Source organism: Calypte anna, chromosome 24 (assembly GCF_003957555.1).
Source record: "Calypte anna isolate BGI_N300 chromosome 24, bCalAnn1_v1.p, whole genome shotgun sequence".
NCBI classification, from domain to species: Eukaryota; Metazoa; Chordata; class Aves; order Apodiformes; family Trochilidae; genus Calypte; species Calypte anna.
Window position 1 is genome coordinate 946,542 of NC_044269.1, and position 20,471 is coordinate 967,012.

Below are 20,471 nucleotides of genomic sequence, written 5' to 3' on the forward strand. Positions count from 1 at the left end.
AAAACCCAGCCCTGGCACTGCTACACTCAGCTTGGGTATGTAATAGCTGGTTGTCACTGTCATGTGCAAGCCTAGGTGACAGGTGCCCTGGCCAGAACAGGGCTTATTATGGTGATTATTGCTCTGATCTTTATGATTATCAGATTAGATTCCTTAGACTGCTCAGCTGAGGTCAGATGCCCTCAAAACCTATAGGAAAAGGGAGAGCTGTGTCCTTGGGGGGGTTTGAAATGCAGGAGCTGGGCAGAGGTGAGGTGCCAGGAGGTTCAGGTTGAATGGGGTTGTGGCAGGAATTGACAGCCCCCGGGGGTTGGATGGGTGATGTTGGCAAGAAAATGTGGGTGTGAGCACTGTCTGGAAGCAGAGACCTCGTGGGTGATGTGGGGACAGGGGTCTGGAGGATCCCATGGTTCATTTTGGTGGTTTCTTTACTATTTTTATTGCTGGAAAGCAACGTGCTGTGCTCCAGCTGCCTCGGGGAGGGAAGATGCTGCCAGCCTGGAGCACCAAAAAAGAGCTCCCTGGTAGAAAATTCCCCTTTTCTACTGGGATGGGTGGGATGCTGCTCCTATTCCCCATGGAAGTGGGGTCAAAACCTTCATGATTTGCCTAGGATCTCCCCAGCAGAGGAATGGAGCAAGCTTCAGGTTCATGCAGGGACGTGGTCCCACCTTGATGTTCCTGCTGCACATCAGGGTCTGGATCAGGTCCCATTCAGAGCCTGTTCTTCACCATGTCTGCAAAATGCTCCTTTTGTCCCACAACTCTTTATCCCTCCTCCCCACTCCTCTTATTCTCCCTTTCAGAAAGCTTCAAGCTTGGAGCACTTTAAAACCCAACGAGATTCAATGCAGCACAGAAGCCTGCTTTTTTATTTTAGTTTTTTAGAATTTATTTTAGTCTTTTCCTGCTCCCTCATCTCCAGCATCATTCAAAGTGTCTCCAAGCATTTTGCTGGGGGAGATAAAGGCTGAGCAAAGCCCTTTTTTTTTTTTTTGTGCAGACAAAATGCCACGAAGCAGAGCAAGGGAGGAAGGCAGCTGCTTCCCTCTGTGGGCTCCTCCTGAAGCTGGAAAAACCTGGGGGTACCACAAGAAAGGAGCCCCCCCTTCCCCTTAAGCATCACCCAGCCCTGTGCCCACTCTCCCCAGCCTTCAGTCACCCATTTGGGTCCCCTCCCTGCCTCCACCCCTGGAGTTGGCACTGGCTAAAAGGGATGATGGGGTTTTCCAGCATCCCACAGATGGGTGCCCAACCCCTGGACCACCCCAACCTCTCCATCCTGCCCACCCCCACGCTGCAGTTTTGCCCCCACCCAGCAGCTTCTGCCTGGCTGTGGGGTTTGGTGCTTGCGTGGCAGCTGGAGCTCCAGCCTGGGAGCAATTCCTTGCAGGAATGGCAGGCACTGAATCACTGGTCTGGGATCCTGGGAAATGCAGAAGCCCTGCTATAAATAACTGCTGAGCCTGGGGGACTGGCTCAGCTCAGGGGGGCAAAAGGTTTAATGCCTGTAATTGGGAGGAGATGAAACCCCTCAATGCTGGGCTTGCTGGGACCCGTGCTAGGACAAACCCCATCACTCAGCAGGGAAAAAAATTCCCTCTTCTGAGATAATTCAGGCAGGACAAAGCCCGGGGAACTCCATCAGCAGGATTTGGGGTAAGAGGACGAGAGTTTGGGCTCAGCCTTTTCTCTTTCTCCTGAAATTGTTGTGGTCTTTCCATGCAAGAAAACCAGGGACAAAGCAGTCAAGCAGCCTGGACAAGGGATGTTGGTTTAAAAGTGAAAGAGGGAAGAAAGGTTTCACAGTGAGGGTGGTGGGATAGGGGCCCAGGATGCTCAGAGGGGTGGGGGCTGTCCCATCCCTGGAAACACAAGGTCAGGTTGGATGGGGCAGCCTGATCTGGTTGAAGGTTTCCTTGCTCATTGCAGGGGGTTTGGACAAGATGGACTTTAAAGGTCCCTTCCAACCCAAACCCTTCTACAATCAACCCAAAAACCCTTCTACAATCCATTCTGGGATTCTAAAAGCTCCCTGTGGCAGAGAGGATCTGCTGGGTCTGGGCTGCACTGGGAGCTAAGGGGATGAGGTGGGATGCTCAGGATGCTCAGGACCAAGTTTTTCCTCCCAAATGTTGATATTTCAGAGAAAACCCTCATTCTCCTGCCTGCAGGTGAAGCAAAAGGTTCGTTTTGCATTTGGCCCCAGCAAAACCCTCAGCACTTTCCCAGTTTCCACAGGGCACGTTTTGGCAGATCCAGGTTGTCTTTTTTTCTCTCCTTGGGGCTGCAACTCCCCAGCCCTCCCTGTACCCACAGGAGCAACAGGAGTGGTAACAAATCCCCCTGTGCATGGCATATGGCAAAACATCTCCTCTCCAGGGGACAGGGGGTGGCAGGGGGCAAATTAAGAGATGCTGGTGTGTCCTGACTCCCAGGGATGCCTGGAGATGTGTGAGGATGCTGCTAAGGAAGGGAGGGGCTGCTGTGGGCTTTGGTCCTCAGAGCCAGAGAAGAAAAGACAAGAAAATTAATTTTTTTTTTTTGCTTTGGTTCTAATGGGCTCCAGGTATTTCCAGGCATGCAGAGACACCCAGGGTGCTGCTTTACCTTTCATTGCACAGCAAGGAGACAAAGTGGGAGATCCTCTGAGCACCACTGGGCTGATTCCTGCAAGATTTTGGCAGCAAAAAGCCCTGGGAAACATGAACTCATCCACCCAGTGAGGCACCCATTGTGCACCTGGGGAAACTGAGGCAGGGGATGGTTCTGCTTACAGTCCTACAGGCTAAAAAGTGACTTTGGGGGGAGCTTTGCAGCCTGGCCCCAAAAGCTTGATATTTGAGAGGAAAAACAAGTTTTAGTGGCTCCACGGAAAAAAAAAATGGGGTTTTTTTGCATGTGGGAACAGAGAACAGGAGCAGCAGCACCTCCCTCAAGGTGTTTGCAGCAGTAAAGAGAGTGATGGAGATGAAATGGTGTTGGGTGCACCTTCCATTTAATCCCTGTTACAAACCTTGAGGTCAGTTTTAGGGACTGAAATTTGGATTTTTGTGTGTTTATTAATTGAGAAGCTGGATGGTTTGGGGGGGTTTTGGCTACTGAATGTTTTTCTGGTGAGCAATACACTTGTTACATGATTTTTACTCCAGCGGGGCAGGTTAGACCTTTCTAAACTTGTTATTAATGTTTTTATCTAAAAAGAGAGACATTAGAATGAGGGCAAATGTTGCCAAAAGTCACAAGGAAACAAAAAAACCTCAAATTAGAAACAAGAAAAGGAAGCTCAAGACTATGGGAGTGAACTGTTTGGTTGGTCTGCAAGGGAAAATCATTTGAATTTAGGAGCTGAAGATGAATTTTAAGAGGTTTGGTTAACATGCCCCACCAGAGACAATGCTTTTATTTCAAAATTGCCAGCACACCCCCCCAAAAAATTCATTTTCTTTGCTGCCTGTTTGGAAGGGAATCTTCACTGGGCTGTTTGAGAGCTGTAATTTACTTTTCAAGCTGTGTAATTAGCCCTCTCAATCAAGCAGCAGCATTTCTCTCTTTGCTGGAAGAATATTCCACCCCAACCCAACCCAAATGTCTTTTCCTCAACTTGATCAAACCCCAAGGAGGGGCTGAAACTTTGCAGCCACCTTTTTTGCTTTGCAGCCCCTGCTCAGGCCTGTCAGGGGTTGGGAAGCTTGCTGGGGAAGGGAAAAAAAGAAAATGGAAATAGAAAATAGGGTCGAATATTGACCCATGGCTCTTGCTCATCCCCCTGGAGCAGCATCCAGCGCCAGGAGGTGGGAGGATTTCACTGAATCTTGTGGGGTTGGAGTTTCTTCCCCTCTACTGCAGATTTTGGGGATTTGGGCATGGGAGAAGAAGGAGAAAGATACTCAGGGGTTTCCTTTGGAAGCACTAGAAGCAGCACAGAACAATCTTTTTTTATTGTTTTTCCTCCCTGTTTTTCAGCAGATCTTTTTTTTCCAAGAAAACACTTCCCAAGAAGGTGAGGAACTGGGAATCTCCCACATCCCACTGACCTTCCTGTTGCCTGCCTGGGGTTCCCTGGGTGTGCTCAGCCCCATTTCTCCTCTCATCTCCTTTTAAATTGGAGGCTGGAGCCAACCCCAGGTCCAGGGGCTGCAATCAGGGCACTTTATTTCCCAGGAACACTGCAGGGAGCTGCTGGAGTCAAAGCATCCACACAGTAAAAGAGGAGGAAAAGAGGGAAATTGCTTTATAAAAACCAAAAGGACTTCTGGTTTTCTTTTCTTTTTTCTTTTTTTTTTTTTTTTTCCATTTTTCCCCTTTTTTTTCTTCTTTTTCTTTTTTCTTGTCTTTTTCTGGAGCTCTTAAACTCAAGTCTGGCTTTTGAGTCCTTGGCAGGCTTGAGAGACAGAACTTTTTCTTCCCAATTTTTCTTAGCCGAACGAGCCCTGATTTAACACCATAAGATTAATTAATTCTTGCATTTCTCCAAGCCTAAAACAATATCCTTGCTACATTTATAACGTAGTGGGTCGGGGTTTTGGGGGGTTGGGGGTGGTTTTTTCCCTTTTCTCCCCCCTTTTCATTGCAATCAAATGGAAATCTTGTAATCTCCAGATGAATGGAGCAGTGTGGGAGCTTCCCATTCCCCTCCAATCTGATTGTAGTGGCAGCAAAAAGGACATGGGCCTAATTAAAGTGCCAATCAAGCAGAAATGGAATTAATTGTTTTTTATACAAATGCTCTACTTAACCCTTAGTGGCTTGCTCGTGTTTTGGAGGGATTTTACCCATGCACCAAAAAAGTCCAAGCCAGGATTCAGAAAGAACTTGTGGGATGGAAAATCCTCCCCCTAAAAAAGGATATTAAAAGCCACAAAAAGAAGAGGACATGGGCTGTTTGTGTCCAGAAGTCTCCTCACATTCCCTCTTTTCCGTTTTCCTTGCAGCCACGGGAGGAGCTGTGGAGCCCCTTCCTCTCCTCCAGCATCACTGTTTGGGGCTGGGAAGTTTCTTAGACCCTGGAAAAAGTCAGGAGCAAGCTGGTAATTCTCAGCAAGCACTAAAGCAGCCCCGTTTTTATCCTGCCCAGACACATGGACAACCCCCCCCCAAGCCAGAAGTTCCTGAGTTTTTTGGTGGGTTAAGAGAATCTGGCCCAGCTCTGAAGGATGGAGAGGGAAATCCGGCCCCAGCTCTCTAATACCTGAACTGGAAGCAGATTCCACAGCACATCTGGGGTTGTTTCAAGGTTTTCTGGTGTTCTCTGTAGCTGCTAAGATCAAAGGATCCATGCATGCTGAGCCTTGACCCCAGGAAACCCCTTGGGGAGCTTCACCCCAGGGTTTGGATCCTTCTCAACTCCAAGGATGCACCTTGGGATCTCCTCACCATCCCAGAGGAAGCTCCAGGGGCCTCCCAGCATCCTCACACCTCCAAGGATGCACCTTGGGATCTCCACCAGACATCTCAACCCCAAACCTGCTGCAGGGTCCCCCAGTGGGTGACAAGGGCTGTGACAGGGGCTGTGCAGCACTCCCAGGATGTGGAGAAACAACCACTGCACCCCAAACCCCCCAAGAATCCTGCTTTCCAATCAGGCTTTTTCTCCCAGGGAAAAAACCACCTGGCTTGCCCTGTGCACAGGGGGAAACTGAGGCACAGTGGGATGAGTTTCTCCAAGGAGCAGGGGAAAAGCTGTGCAGGGAAAAACCCCTGAGCCTCAGCTCCCTGTTTCTGCAGCAGGACTCTGCACAGCTTTCACCTGTCGTGTGTGGTTTTAAATGACAAGGAAAGAGATTTTATAAACCAGAGAAACAGGTGATTATTTCCCCTCTCTCTTCCTTCCAGGTGCTTGGCTTCACTTTGTAACACACCAGAATGAAATCCATCGGAGCTGCTGTTGTCCTGCTGGTTAAACCTCCATTTTCTGTCAATATTGCTTCCTTTTTATCAGGTTGCTTACAGGGTTTATATTATTTTTCTCCCTCTCCACCCCTATCCCCTCCCCCCCCCCTCCTCATTTTGCTGCAGCATTTCAGAACATTTTGTTTCTTGCACTTCTCTGTAAATAGCCTGGAAGGAAGAGAGCCAGAGGCAGGGGGAAAATCTTCACTTTCATTGTTGTGATGTTTCATATCTATTGCACTTGTCAGCAGGGAATACCAAAAAAAAAAGAAAAGGAAAAGGAAGGGGGGGAGGAAGACAAAAGTGCTCTGTGTCTCCCCATTCAGTTGCAGAAGCAAAGCAGAGGATTCTCCCTGCTCTGCCCAGCCTCTGCCATTGCTCTTTTTGCCAGGGATTGCTCTGGGAGACCCCAAAAGCCCAAACTTGGGAGGCAGGTGATGCAAAAGAACCTGAAGTGGGGAGTTCCTCCTGCAAACACCACGGCATCCCCAGGGGCAGGGGAGTTTTGCTCCACATCAGCTCCAGATTCCTCCCCAAGGGCCATTCCCCCCCTGGCACTGAGATGTTTTCCTCCCCTGGTTAATTGGGATGATTTATTTCCTTCCTCAAATCACTGCAGCTTGCAATGAGATCCCCCCAAAATCATCAATTTCCACTTGATTTTGTCTCCTGTAACAACACAAGGTAAGTCCCAGGCCAGGCAGCTTTGCAGGATGATGCTCAATGCTCCAGCATGCCAAAGTTCTGTCAGTAATGGGGTTGGGGTTTTTTTTTTCTGTCCTCTAAATCAAATTTGACTCCCAGTGTGGTTGGAAGCAGAGGAATAATCAGTTCATAAAACTTCCCTCTTGCTACGTTCCAGTTAAGGATTTAAAACCTTCTGCAAAAGGTCAGTGTTACAATGAGAATTTTCCAGCCTAAATGTTTTCATTGGGGAGAAAGAATTAAAAAAAGAAAAAAGAGAAAAATCCTCCCCTTTCCTAGAAGTTAAAAAATTCTGCTAGCAACAAATAATATTCTGTGTGAAAAAACAAATAAAAATAAATAAAAAATAAAAATAAATATAAAATATATATAAAATAAAAACAAAAAATAAAAATAAAAAAGAAGAAATTGCCATGAAAATGTCAGTGGTGTTTTGAAGCTCCAAGGAGAAGTCTGCCCTGTGCAGCAGCCTCATACCCGTTAGCACCCCCCATCTGCAGGCAAACAGCATTCTGCAGAATGAACTGAAATATAACTCTGAGTAATTCAGAAATCACTGAGAATCAGGCACTGAGAGCTTCATCCCACCTGCACTGAAATCAGGGCCGAGGCAAAAAAAAAAATAATAAATAAAATAATAAAAACAAAAAGGGCCCCCTGTGAGTGCCCCCCTCTGGGTCACTGCCAGGAGAGCTCCCAGGGCTGGAGCTGAGGGATCTGCCCAGGACGTGCTGGGGGCAGGGGGCAATGTCTGTCCTGCAAAGCCATGGTGCAAAGTGCAAGGGTTTGGTAAGGGAAGGCAGCGTTCCCCCAGCATCTTCACCAGGTCTGCATAAAATCAAAGGGTGCTTTGTTTCCTGAGGGTTGCAAGTCAAGTAAAGTAAATAAATAAATAAAACTAAAATTAAAATAAAATTAAAAAATAAAAGAAAAATAAAAATTAAAAATTAAAAGAAAAATAAAGAAAAATAAAGAAAAATAAAAGAAAAATAAAAGAAAAATAAAAGAAAAATAAAAGAAAAATAAAAGAAAAAATAAAAGAAAAAATAAAAGAAAAATAAAAGAAAAATAAAAGAAAGAAAAAATAAAAGAAAAAATAAAAGAAAATAAAGAAAATTAAAATAAAACCAAAAGTAAAATAAAAATAAAAGCAAAATAAAAAATAAAAATTAAAAGCTAAAAATAATAAAAATTATAATAAAAATAAAATAAATAGAATAGAATAAATAAAAAATAAAATAAATAAAAAATTAAAATTAAAATAAAAGAAGTATAAAAAATAAAAAAATTAAATAAAAATAAGAATAAAATAAAAATAAAAAAATAAATAAAGTAAAATAAATAAAAAATTAAAAATAAATAAGCATTATTTAAAAATAAAAAATAAAAAAATAAAAGGTAAAATAAAAAGTAAAATAAACAATAAAATAATGACAAAAGAATACAAAGCTGGGGTGACCACCACGCTGCAGAGCACCCCCTGCACGCCCCGTGCTGAGACATCCGCGTTTTGCTCATTACCTCTGGGTGTGGAGCTGCTGGGGCGGGTTCAGCCCCCAGCACCCGGTACCCGGTACCCGTCAGCACAGGACTTTAACCCCCCTTAACCAGCCCACAGCAGGTACCCACAGACCAGGTACCCACAGACCAAGCCCCCCAGGGCCCAGCAGACACTTGCAGCATTCCCAGCCCCGTTTGGGAAGCTCTGGAATCCCTCTTTGAAGTTCACCTTTGGGCAGAGCAGCGAAGTAATTAAGAGTCCGCAGCTGTAATTAGTTGGTGATGCTCGGGATGCTAATTGAGCTCAGCTGGGCCCAGCTGCCCCTTCGGACCCCGGAGAGGGAGGCAAAGGATTCCCCAGCCCTGGGGGGTGTGCGGAGCATGGGAGGTAGGAAATGCTCTCGTTTCTTTTAGGTTGGGGAGTTTGGGTTGGGTTTTTTTTGTCCCCGACCTCGGTACGGGCGAAATAAAAGAAAAAAAAAAAAAAAAAAAAAAAGGAAAAAAAGAAGGAAAAAAAAAAAGAAAAAAAAGGAAAAAAAAAAAAGAAAAAAAAAAGAAAAAAAGAAAAAAAAAAGAAAAAAAAAAGAAAAAAAAAGAAAAAAAAAAAGAAAAAAAAAGAAAAAAAAGGTGTGTGTGTGAGGGGGCGAAATTAAAGAAGAAAAAAAAAGGGGCGGGGGGAGGGAATTTAAAGGAGTGGAAAAGCCCCCTTTGCCCTCTCCCATCAATGTTCTCCCTCCAGTTTTTTTGTTTTTTGTTTTTTTTAAGTATTTTTCCCCCTCTCCCCCCCGGGAGTTTTTTTGGTTGGTTGGTTTCTGGTGTTTTGGTTTTTTGGGGGTTTTTTTTTGAGCTTGGATGAGCCGCTGCTCTCCCCCCTTTCCAAAAGGCTGTAATAGAGGGGGGGTGGGGGGCTTTTCACGGCATCCCCCCCCCCGCCTCCTCCCAGGCGAGACTGCCGCTGGGGGGATGAACATTTTATTTTCTGGTTTATTTTTCACCTCCTTTCCCACGATTGGACTCTGGGGGAAGGCTCCGGCTTCTCCCCCTCCCACTCTGGGGGTGCAGCCCCCCCAGATCCTGGAGTGCTGCGGGAGATCAGGGGCAGCCCCCAGGCAGGTGAGGAGGGGGGGTATGACAAGCCCCCTCCCCAAATTTAGAGACTGGGGGGGGGGAAGCTGTGCAACTGTTTGCGGTGATGTTTCGGGGCAGGGAGAAGGATTTGGGGGGGGGGGGAAGACGCCCTTCCCCCTTCCTCCTTTCTCCCCCTCTCCCCGCAAATGGCTCAGAAGTCGCGGCGCCCACCTCCCCATAACGTTTCCCCTCCAGGACCCTCTCTCCCCCCCCAGGACTCTTTCTCCTCCCCCCTAGGACCCTCTCCCTCCCCCCCAGGACTCTCTCCCCCCCCCCCAGGACCCTCCCCCTCAGCTTTGCCCGTGCACAGAGCGAAGCGTTTCGGGGCTGCTCCCCTTTCCAAAACCAAAATTCCCCTCACGTTTTCCCGGGCACTGAGTAAACATTGGGGGTCCATAAATCCCCCCCCTCCCCGCTTTGCCTGTGCACCAAGCAAAGCATCTGGGGGGGGACGACGACAACACGTACCCAAATATCCCCCCCACCCCCTTCCCTTCCCAGAAACCCGAGACCCCAGCCCTGCCGCGCACCCCATCCCGTGCCGGGGGGGGGGGGCTGAGCCATCCTTATCCAAGTTACTCCTCCTTTAACCATCACTTTCCTTTCTCCCTCCCCTTTTTCTTCCCCCCCCCCCCTCCTCCTCCCTTTCCCAAAAGCCAGGCGAGGTTCTCTCCGCCAGTCAAGGCAGCGCTGCCGGGGGAGGAGCTGGGGGGGCGGCGGCGATGGAGCCGGGAGAGCGGAGCCGGCGGGCGGCGGCAGCAGCAGCAGCAGCATCAGCAGCATCAGTGGCCTCCTGAAAGCCCCCCCCGACCCCCGGCTCCTTGCCCACCCTGAGGAATGAGCGCTTTCCAGGCAGACCTCCTCCTCCTCCTCCTCGGGTGCTTCCTGCTCAGCCACGGTAGGACACGGCGCAGCACTTTAGTTTGGGGGCAAAGGGGGGGGGGGGGTCTTAGGTCGGGGGGCTTCGTCTTGATGCACAAGGGGGGGTGAAGGAAGTGGGGGGAGAAGGAGGATTGCGGAGTTTTTCACGCGTCTCTAGCGAAGCAGGTTGCCGTTTTATTAAAAAAAAAATAAAAAAAATAAAAGGGGGGGGGGGAGAAGAATCTTTAGCATGCAAATGAGTTCTTTCAGCTTCAGTTCCGTTAATTACATCGTGTTTGTGGGTAAACACGGCTTTGCTCAGCAACAGTCCACCCCCTCCCTAAAATAAATAAATAAATAAAATTAAATCGCCGCCCGGTCCTTTTTGCCGGTGCCGGGCAGGCGATGGATGGTTCGGTTCGGTGGGGAGGGATGGAGAAACCTCTTTGGATCTGGTTGGTGGCAGGGGCTGGCTCCAGCCCCACGGGTTAGGGAGAAATTGAGGGGTGGGGGGTAGGATGTGTGTAGCTGTTGCTTTGTAGCAGCCTTAAGGTTGTGGGACACCCTGATTACGGTGGTTTGGGGAAGGGGGGTGTCACAGCCTGATCCCACCTCCCCCAGCTGCCCTGGGAAGGAGCGTGGGAACCCGGAGGAATTTGCCTTGCAACTTGGCTGCCTGGCTTCCCCCTCCCTCAAATGGAAAGAAAGAAAAAAAAAAATTTAGAAATAATTGATCTGGGGAGGGGAGCGAGGGGGCGGTTTGGGAAGCTGCGCTCGCAGCGCTGGTCCCTGGGGTGTCTGTCACCTGTGGAGGACGCTGAGCTACAGCCAGACCCAAGCTTCCCCGAGCTGCTGCTCAGCCCCTCGCAACGCCAGTGTTTTTAAAATACCATCTGTGGCTCGGCGCCGTGGTCCCCAAGCCAGCTTTGTGAGGTAGGGCTTGGGGTTGCTCAAAAAAAAAAACAACAACCCACAAAAAACCAAAAAAACAAAAGGGTTTAAAAAAAAAAAAAACAACAAAAACCACACCAAACCCACGCAGCTAGTCCATCTGTTGATTAAATGAAGGATAAAACTTTTGGAGAGAGCAGTGCTTCTCCACGGGCAGCCAGGTTTTTTTTTGCTCAGCCAAACATTATTGCTGAGCATCCCCCACCATCCGCTGCATTTCCCCCCATTCGCCGAGCAGGGACGCCGTGTCTGGAGGTGTCTGGGCTTTTCCTCGTCCTCACCTCCTCTTTCCCTGGGCTTGGATGTGATGTTGGGCCCCCGTGCTGCCCTCCCTTTCGCCTTTTCTCTTTCCCTCTCTGCTTGTACTAATATTCCTTCGGGGGGAAAGCTGTGTTTGCATTCGCCTTTGCTTCTGCACAAAAGAAACCCACTGTGTCCTTCGTGTAGGTTTCTGGCTGAACAAATCTGAACTCTCCCTGGTACAGCAGGGCTGGGGCTGTCACCAGTTTGGAAGCTGGTCCTGGCCTCTTTACATCTTTCCCAGCTCCCAAGAATTGCTCAGCTCCCTGCAGGTCACCGTGCTCTTGAAGCTGAATAAGTTTGTCTCTGGGATCCAGTGGGGTTTTGGTTTGGGCTTTTTTTTTTTTTTTTTCCCTCTTCCTCCCTTTTGCAGCCATTATTTTTAATAAAAGCTAATGCACTCTGTAATAGCCCTGGGTGTTCTAAAGCTGCTGTGGCTCCTGGGCTCTCCCTGTAGCCTGAGCTCAGCTGATTTGTCTCCACTGTCTGCACCATCAGGAGCATCGTGCATCTGGTACCTGGCTTATTGGTGCCGGGCTCTGAGGCAGAAACAGAGTGTCTTGTAGAGTGATTTTTTTTTGGCTGTTTTCTCTCCTGTAAGATGAACAGAATGCATTTCTGTGGAGCTGCTGCTTGCATTGTGTGAGAAAAGAGCTGTTGGCAGCGTTGTGGCTTTTTCCCTTTGGGGTGAAACTGTACAAGGGGTCTCTATAGGATTTCATGCAGTGGCTTCCTTAAACCACCTCTTGGGGTGGGGGTTGGGGGGGAGGAAAGGCCTGGATGTAGGAGCTGAAGCTGTTTTCCAGCATGTGCTGTGGTTTTCTCCTCTGGTTGCTCTGGTGTGTCTGGATGTGGTGGCATTTGTTTTCCATGGGCGCAGGTGGCTGTGGGGATGGGATGTTAAGTGTGCACCTGGAGGGAGTTAATGGGCCAAAACTCACTTAAAAGAAGTAAAATCACTTCACCCTGCCTCTCAGGAGTTTCAGTAGCTCGTTTTTGTGGGCACAGAGCATGAAGGGCTGTGTTACTGTGCCTGCAGCACCAACGTGGCTTGAAGGGGTCTGCCCTAACAAGGCAGGCAGGACCTGAATTTCCCTTTGAGTCAAGGGTGGCATGGAGGAGGAGGATCAGCTCTGCTGAGGACCTCACTTGGGACCTGCAACCTGGACACTAGCTTCATTAAAAAGTTCCTTTTCACACAAAGCCTTGCTGAGAAGGTATTTTCCATCCCTGGAGCTGTACACCTGTGCCCTTGGGTTTGTACTTCATGGGCCAAGTGCCTCCTCGTGGCTCACCAGCATCCCACTGCTTCTGCAAACCCAGCAGGATGGAACTTGGGCTCCCAGCTGAGCTGGCAGGAGGAAGGTGCTTGGTGCTCCGTGGCTCTGTGCACCTGGCTGCAGGATCAGCCTGGGAGAAGGGTCTCTATGCTGAACACATTTCCTTCCCTTGAGCATCCTCTTTCACCCTTGCAAATGGTCTGAATCCACCTGTGTTTTCTCTTTCAGAAAGTCAACAGGGCAGTATTTTCTTCTCCAGGGCTGGTTTTCCTTTGGTGTTGCTCTCTCTCCCACCTGCTGAAAGCTGTCAGGAGCACAGCTCTGGTGAGAGAAAGTCACAGCACAATTTGCCTCCTGCAGAGGTTGGATGTGTGGTGCCCCTCGGTGGGAAGAAACTGAGGCTGCCCTGAAACCAGCTGTCTCTGTCCTGCCTGGTGAATAGTTTCCCCCTCCCTCCTCTGCCCCAAACTGGAGGAAGCTGGAAGAAACTGGGGAAAGGGCTTCAGCTGTGGGATGCAGCACCATTGAAGGTGCACCTGTAGCCACCACCTCCTCTTCCTGGCTTGTACTGGAGTAATCTCAATGAATTTGGCAGATCTGAAATTTATCTTGAGTGGGAAGATTTCCGGGGCTGTCTGGGGCTCTCTTTCCAAAGGCATGTTTGCTTTTCCTCAGGGTGATGAATACTGAGTGCTTTGGGTGTTGCAGGGTATGTTTTTCTCCTTCACAGCTCACTTGGTTCCTCCCTGGAAGCAAAAGCTTTGCAATCTTCCATCAGAGGGCCCCGTTAATAGCAGCAGTGGCTCAACTTCCCAGTGGCTTCTCATCATCCCCCAGGTGGAAAAGGGTGAAATCGTGCTGATGAGAGAAACCAGGCCAGTTCCACCCCCACCACTGGTTAGGACTGGAGGATGGAGGTTTTGGCATTGTGGGGGTAGTTGGTGGGTGATAGGGAGCAAGCTTCTGGGGTGCTGGGAGGTGGGTTTGCTCTGCAGCCCCTTGGGTGCAAGGGGCATTTGTGGATTGCTGCATCTGGCAAGCATAAGCCTGGAAATCTGTAGCTGTCATCCCTTTTTAAATTGAATTCCTCCTGCCACGTAGAGATTCAGGGTAACTTTGCAAGAGAAACGTGTTGGGATGTTTCCTAAACCCTGCAGGAGGGAGAAGTTTGGGAAGTAGAAGGGGTGAACCTCATGGTGCAAACGGAGCAAGTGCTAATGGGGTATAAAAAAAATAAAGCCAAGGAAGCAGCAACACAAGAAATTGAAATTAAAAATGGTTGAGTAGAAGCTAGTAATGGTTTAGGGAGGTGCTTTGGGAAGTCAGGAGCTGTTGCTGGTGAGGATTTGGTGGGATCACAGGAATTCACAAGGGGGCTGTGGGGGAGGGAGACTGAAAGCAGCATAAATCAGAGTTGGTGTTTCCAGTCTGTCCCATAGCAGAGGAAAAAGGGCTGGTGGGTGTTTAACACAGCTTAGATTTCTGTGTACTTCCCCCATCCTTATCCCAGTGAGATTCACAGGAGGACCACAGGTGACTTTGCTCAAAGTGCCTTTCTTGAAAGGTTTCAGTTCTCTGCAAAGAACCAGAGGGAATGAGCTGCTGTTTTGTTCAGGTGCTGTTTGCAGAAGTGAGGAGAAACACCTGCCCTGATGCTAACCTTGCATCCCTCCAGGCCTCCTCCTTTCCAAGGTTAGGTGGAGGACCCCAGGCAGTTTATGCACAGCACATCTCAGGCAGATGTTGATTACTTCTGTGCTTCCCTGTTGGTTCAGGGGACACCAACTGGAATAGAAACCTGCACAGAAATCCCCGACAGTCTCCCAGCAGTGTGTGTTACCAGCTCCTGTAGTTGCACTGCATCTGTTAGAATAAAACCCACACTGCTCTTCTGTTGCATCTGTAAAAAAAAAATAAAAAGGGAGGGGCTGATGTGCCCCTTAGGTTGTGCATTAGCTGAGGATCAAGGTCTCTGAATAAACTGTTTTCCTACAAACAGTCTGGGATGGAGAGCTGGCTCCCTTCACACCTCTGATTTAATGATTTACTTCTGTGAGTTCGTAGCCTGTTCCTCCCCTGCGTGCTGGGTGGAGAGGACTTTACAAAAATGCTGCTGGCATATTGGTTTACAACACTTCCAGAATCCTTCCAGTAAGATCAAACAGTTGTGTTTTGTTTTGTTTTTTTCCTTTTGTTTAAAGACCAGCAAATTTATCACCACAGTTGGTGAAGAACCTGATTTAGTTTCTGTTCAGGAGCAGCCCAAGTCTTTCAGTTCATTGGGAGCTACCTCTGGCCAAAGAGAGAGGCAGAGCTGTAGTAACCATGTACAAGCTTATTTTAGAAATCAATAGGTAGTGAAACAAATTGGTTGTAAATCAGTCTTTTACTTATTTGCTGAGATTTAAGGCAGTTTGGTGGAGCTGTGAGTTTTGAAGGCTCCCTGCCCTGCCTTTGGGGCTGGCAGTTGTCCCAGCTCTTGCAGGGGGTGTGTGAATCCGTCACCTGCAGTATTAATTTCAAACACCCCAGGATTTCTTGGCTGGGAAGGAATGAAGTTTAAATCCTGAGCTGCTCTTTCCAGGCACGGGTTGAATAGCAGGAAACCCGAGTTTCTCTTCCCCTCCTTCGCTGCAGCTCAGGGCACGTCCTCCACTTGAGGCAGGAGAGGGAAAATCTCCATTTCTGAATCGTGCCTTGTGGTAGGACAGAGCAAACGTTGGGTTTTGGTCTTGGAAACCGTGGCCTAACAGATGTCCTGGTTCAATGTGCCTTTTGAGCCTGTTTATTCATTGCCTGGCTGGCAAGCCCCGTGCTGGAGTGTTTGCCTTTCCCTGGTGGCAGCAGCAGCCTCCAAAGTGGAGCAGAAGGAGCTGTAGGTCACTTGGCTCTTCCTTTTACTGAGTTGCATTTAAACAGCTTAAAATCTAAATGTGCTTTGAGTGAACCTCTTAGCCTGGGCTCTGGGCATCCTGCCTCTTGTAATGTCAGATGCTAAGTGGGAGGTGGAACACTTCAGTGTTAAATGCAGATGCTAACTTGGGGGGAAGATCTGAAACTGAACACTCCTGCTCCCCACAAAAGCTATGGCAAGATTTTGGCCCTCTGCTTTCTGAGCTCTCTGTGTGGAGCAGGATGTAAATAGGGGGTTTGTTTTGTTGTTTTTTTTTTTTTTTTTGAGGGCTCTGCCATAACTGCTGCTCATTAACCATTGATGGAAGCACATCAGCCTCTCAGCTAAGATAATAGATGCTTTCTTCTGCTTCCAATTACTTTGTGTTTGGAGTTGCTGTGCCTGTTTACCATGTATGTGTCAGATGGTGGCCTCAAGTGCCAGTGGATTTATGTTCTTGGGTCTGTTGCTGTCATTTTCAATGCTGCATGAGGCAAAGTCCTGGTGTCCACACCCTGCTACTTGTGCCAGGGTCTAACTGGGTGCTACAGCACCCAAACTTTTCAGGGGCCTTTTGGGTGAGCAACCCTGTCTTGGTGGCCGTAGAAATATAGAAACTGTTCAATTTGTTTGTTTCTTTTTTTCCAGAAGCTCTTTAACCAACAGGGTAGAGGAGCCTTGCTAATTCCAGATGAAAAAAGCACCAGTAGTGAAAGGGATGAACTGTCTTAGACTTCCTCTTGGATGAAGGATCAAAGCTTTGTGCTGTGGGTCCAATATAACCATATTTTCCCCGAAGCAGAAAGCGAGTGGAGGAAGCCTTTGGGTTTGGAGTCCCACCTGGCATTTTGGGCAGGTATCCCCACATTGACTTCATATTGCCTGGCTCATAAAAAGAGCAGAAATGAAGGAATGAAGGGCCATGGATCCATCTCAGGATTCCCCCTCCTCCACTAACATAAATGAGTATTCAAGCTGTATGCCTGCCAGTCAGTAAATGTCAATATTGGATAAGTGTTTCCTTTATATCACTGCAATTTAGCATAAGCTGCTTGGAAACAAATGTCTTCCATAAGCATGAGGTGTTTCAGTAAGTACACAGTCAACATTACTATGAGGATTAAATAAATGTCAGCCCCACTTGATTCTGGAGACTGCTGAACTTGTGTAAGGGCTGGTGTGATGGTGACAACAGGAGGGATTTTGGGACTCTCTGGAGAATGTGGGATGAAAAGAACTGCTTTGGATGGAGGTAGCTGGATCTGAAGGGGATGTGGAGATGGGGAGTGCAGAAGCAACTTGCAGGAGGGGGTCGGTGATGGGATGGGGTGATTTTTGGAGAGGTTTGGGGACTTTTCATCCAGATTGACAGGTCTACTCTGAAGAGAACCTTTCTTGGCTCTGTCTGGCAAGCCAAAGAGGAAAACTTGAGCAGGTGGAGTTGCTGGCTCAGTGTGAGCAACCTCCTGCACATCTGCCACCAGGACTTGGGAGGATCTGCCTCTGCCTTTTCCTGGGCAAACTGGGAGCTGCTTAGCTGGAATCTGTGGTCACAAATACGTAAAGGCAGGAAAACCCTGCTCTTTACCTTCCAGGCACGCCCTGAGGTGTCCCTGGATGCTGTCCTGGCTGGCTGGGGGCAACCTCTGCCAGCAAGGAGAGCAATTCTGAGAGCACAGTGTGTGGGGGGACGGACCGAGTGGGTTTATTTCCCTTCTCAGCGATGCAAAACGGCTGCTTTCTCCCCAGCTGGCAAGGAGCTGACTGAAGCCACTTGTTCCCAGCTGCACAAAAATAACTGCAGACAAAATCGTTAGTGCTCGGATGAGCCTTAGCGGTGCCTCTGATGCCTGGCTCCGTGCGGACTTGTTACCCTGCAGTGTATTTTAATGACTGGCCGTGCCTGTTCCAGGTGACCTGAGCAGGGTGTCCCAACCATGTCCTGCTGAACACTTGGAGCATTTTTGCAGCTCCTTTGCTCTCGCCTCGTTGAGCTGCGCATTTACAGAAGCAGCTTGCAGACACGGGGGGGTGTGTGTGTGTCTGTGTGTCTGTCTGTCTGTCTTAAGTCAGAGAACCCGAGGATTTTGAATCTCCGGGTGACCTGGCAGAGCTAAAGCAGTTTTTTTTATTCCTCCCTCCTCTTTTTGGGTTCTGCCTGGTGGTGGCAGCAGCAGCGCTCGCATGGATCAGCGCGGTCCGTTCCGACCTGCTCGGGTTCCTTTGGAGAGCCCGAAGGCAAAAGCTGCTGAGAGCTCCGAGCCTGAGGCTTGGGCTTCACCAAGCCAAGGCCATTCCCCCTCCTTCATGTGCTGCAGAGAGGCTTCTGGAGGGCTGGGGTGGGGAGAAGAGAAGAGCTGGGGGTGTTCTGAAGGTCTTGCTGGGGAGCAATGGTCACCTCACTGCATGGTTGGACAACAGGGCATCCCTCAAGAAGTGATACAGAGGCCATGGGTTTGCTCAAGAAGCAGAAAGAATGAAGGTGTAAGGAGGGGAAGCTGGGGCTGTGGCTCACCTGCTGTCTGGTGGTGTGATACTGGGAGGTGATGGACCCCCCATGCATCCCAGGGGAGCACGGGGTGTCCTACAGGGCATGGACACCATCACTGGTCAGCCCTGCAACCTTTCTGGGTTGTTTTCTCCTCTGTGTTATGAGCTAATCCCTGGAGTGTGATTTAACACTCCTCCTTCTGGCTGTGTCTTTAACAAGCTGGGAGTGATGAGGCCACCTCCCCCCCCACCAGTGCTGAAGAAACAGAACCAACAGCTGCTAAAATTAGGCACAGCTGTTTGCAGTGTTTGGTCCTGCCCATCACTGCGTCTGACACTGTCTATGCTTATTCCTCAGCTTGTCCAGAGGCTGAAAAGGTTTAAGATATCAAAGCTTTGAGTGGCTGTAAATTAATTCCTTCTGTCTAAGCTGACGCTTGACTTACTGATAGGGAGTAGATTTCCTGTGATTTCCTTTATTTGCACTCACAAGAATGGAAATTGCCAGGTAACCTCGAGACAGACATCTTTCTGTACTCAGGAGACAACACTCCTGGTTTTCCTTTTCCTCATGAGCTTCCCCACCAAGGCAAGAATCTTCAGCCCTGCTGCCCCTCAGCCTTCTGTGTGCAACCAAAGTTCTCCAGGTGCACTTTAGGAAACCTCTGCAGTCCAGCTCAGTCCCTGCATGCACAGAGTTATCCTGATCCAGCATTCCAGCCTGGATGTTGGGATCTGCTCTTGCTTTGGAGAGGCAGATGATTTACTGAGCACTTTTGCTGGAGCAGTATGGATTCAGAACCTGCATTCATGGTTTGGTCATTGGGGTGGGTGCTGTTCCATGTGTCTGCTCATCCCTCCCTGCCTTGGGTGTCTTTGCTCCTGACAGTGGCTAGAGGAGGCTTTAGAAGTCTACCTGTCCCTGTTACCTGCCACCCCTTGGAAAAAATGTTCATCCCTCTTCAGCAGGGCTGCTCAGTGTCAGTGCTGCTTCAGAAAGGGCAGAGGGGGGGAAACTTCACAGGAGAGCAGAAGGGCCTTTTGCTGTCAAGCCCAAACCAGTGTAAATGTCACCTCCTGACAGATCTGTGATGATGACAGCAGCAGCAGTGTTGGGCTGGGTGTGAGTCAGGGTCTTGCATGATGTTTGAAGTCCAAGAGATTTTATTTATTTATTTATTTATTTGCCTCTTGTACGAGCGCATCTCCTGCGGCAGGAAGAGTTTCTGCAAACTCCTTGTTCTGGTCATGCTTAAAATGATAATATTGGCTTAAGATAGACACTTGTGATAAACTAGGAAACACGGTGTCCTTTGAAAATCTTCAAAGCTCTTTTTTCATGAAATGGGCTGGCTAGAAAGGCAGCTGCCAGGGCATTTGGATTGCAATGCTATGGGTGATAAACCCTTCCCAGGGCTGGGATTTTCTAAAGAGCTGACACCTCTCACCTTCCTTCCCTTCTTCTCCAGGAGGTGCTGATGGCATCAAGGTGGCTCAGCATCTCTGGGCAGCTTCTTGTCTGCTACCTGTGATCCCCCAAATCTGCCTTTTCTTACCTTTTCTGTGATGGAAGCACAGGGGAAGTGCTAAGCAGGCAAAGCAGGTTTTTCCTGGGAGTGAGTAGGTATGGAAAGGAGGAAAAAGGGGAGGGAATGAAACATCTCTCCCCAGAAGAACCACCATATGCAGCTGCCAAATGGCTGATGTCCCTGGGTGATGTCTTTACAGTGGTAGTTGTAGCAAATGTTTCATGCAGCATCCTGATTCTTTTCCTGCAGCCAGGTAGATTTTTCTCCCTGGGTTGGCTTTCTCCCAAGCATACACAGAAATCTGTGTAGTGCTCTTAACCTCTGCAAATTGCTGCTGACTTGAGCAGATCAGAGTTGCTGTCCCAGCGGAAGTGTCTTGTTCAAAATTGGGAAGAAAAACTGAAGTTTTAAATCTCAGGATTTGTTCAAGAATCTCAGGAACTGTTCAAGAATTAGGGATTGGACATTTGGAAGTGGGATTTGCTGTGTTTTGATATCTGTAATTTTAACATTGAGTTTAGGAAGGGTTTGTTTTTTTCTGGAAAGCATCTTGTGTTGGTTCAATACAATTAGTTATTATTGTCTAGCACACAGTTAATTTCTCTTGGTGTGGTTGCTTGTTTTTCCAACCTGTTCTCCTGCACACCACGAGGACATCATGTGCCTTGCTCTTCTCTGAAAGCACCCTGAAAATCAGTAATTGTAATTATTGGGAAATACGGAAAGATTTATAAAGATGCCAATGATATTCATCTGGCCCTGGTGCATTAAGCAGGTAAAGAAAGGACCTAAGAGGCAATTGAAGAGATTGATGGGCAGTAATGGGTGCAATAGTAATTTTTGTCCTGTGTTTTTAATAAAGTGATTGATGAGAAATGCAGCTGGAGCCCCCGTGCGGAGACCAAGAGATGCAGTTAAATTACAGAAGCTCCTTAATGAGGC

General features: G+C 48.4%; 1 protein-coding gene across 1 annotated transcript in view; it reads left to right on the top strand.

The window, feature by feature from the left end:
- Positions 1–10,044: 10,044 nt before the first annotated feature.
- The window catches only part of KIRREL3 (kirre like nephrin family adhesion molecule 3), a 270,602-nt gene continuing 260,175 nt past the window's right edge, over positions 10,045–20,471 (top strand). Inside the window, 1 exon segment of the mRNA XM_030464796.1 lies at positions 10,045–10,123. Coding sequence (XP_030320656.1) covers positions 10,063–10,123 — 61 coding nt within the window. The 5' untranslated portion in view covers positions 10,045–10,062.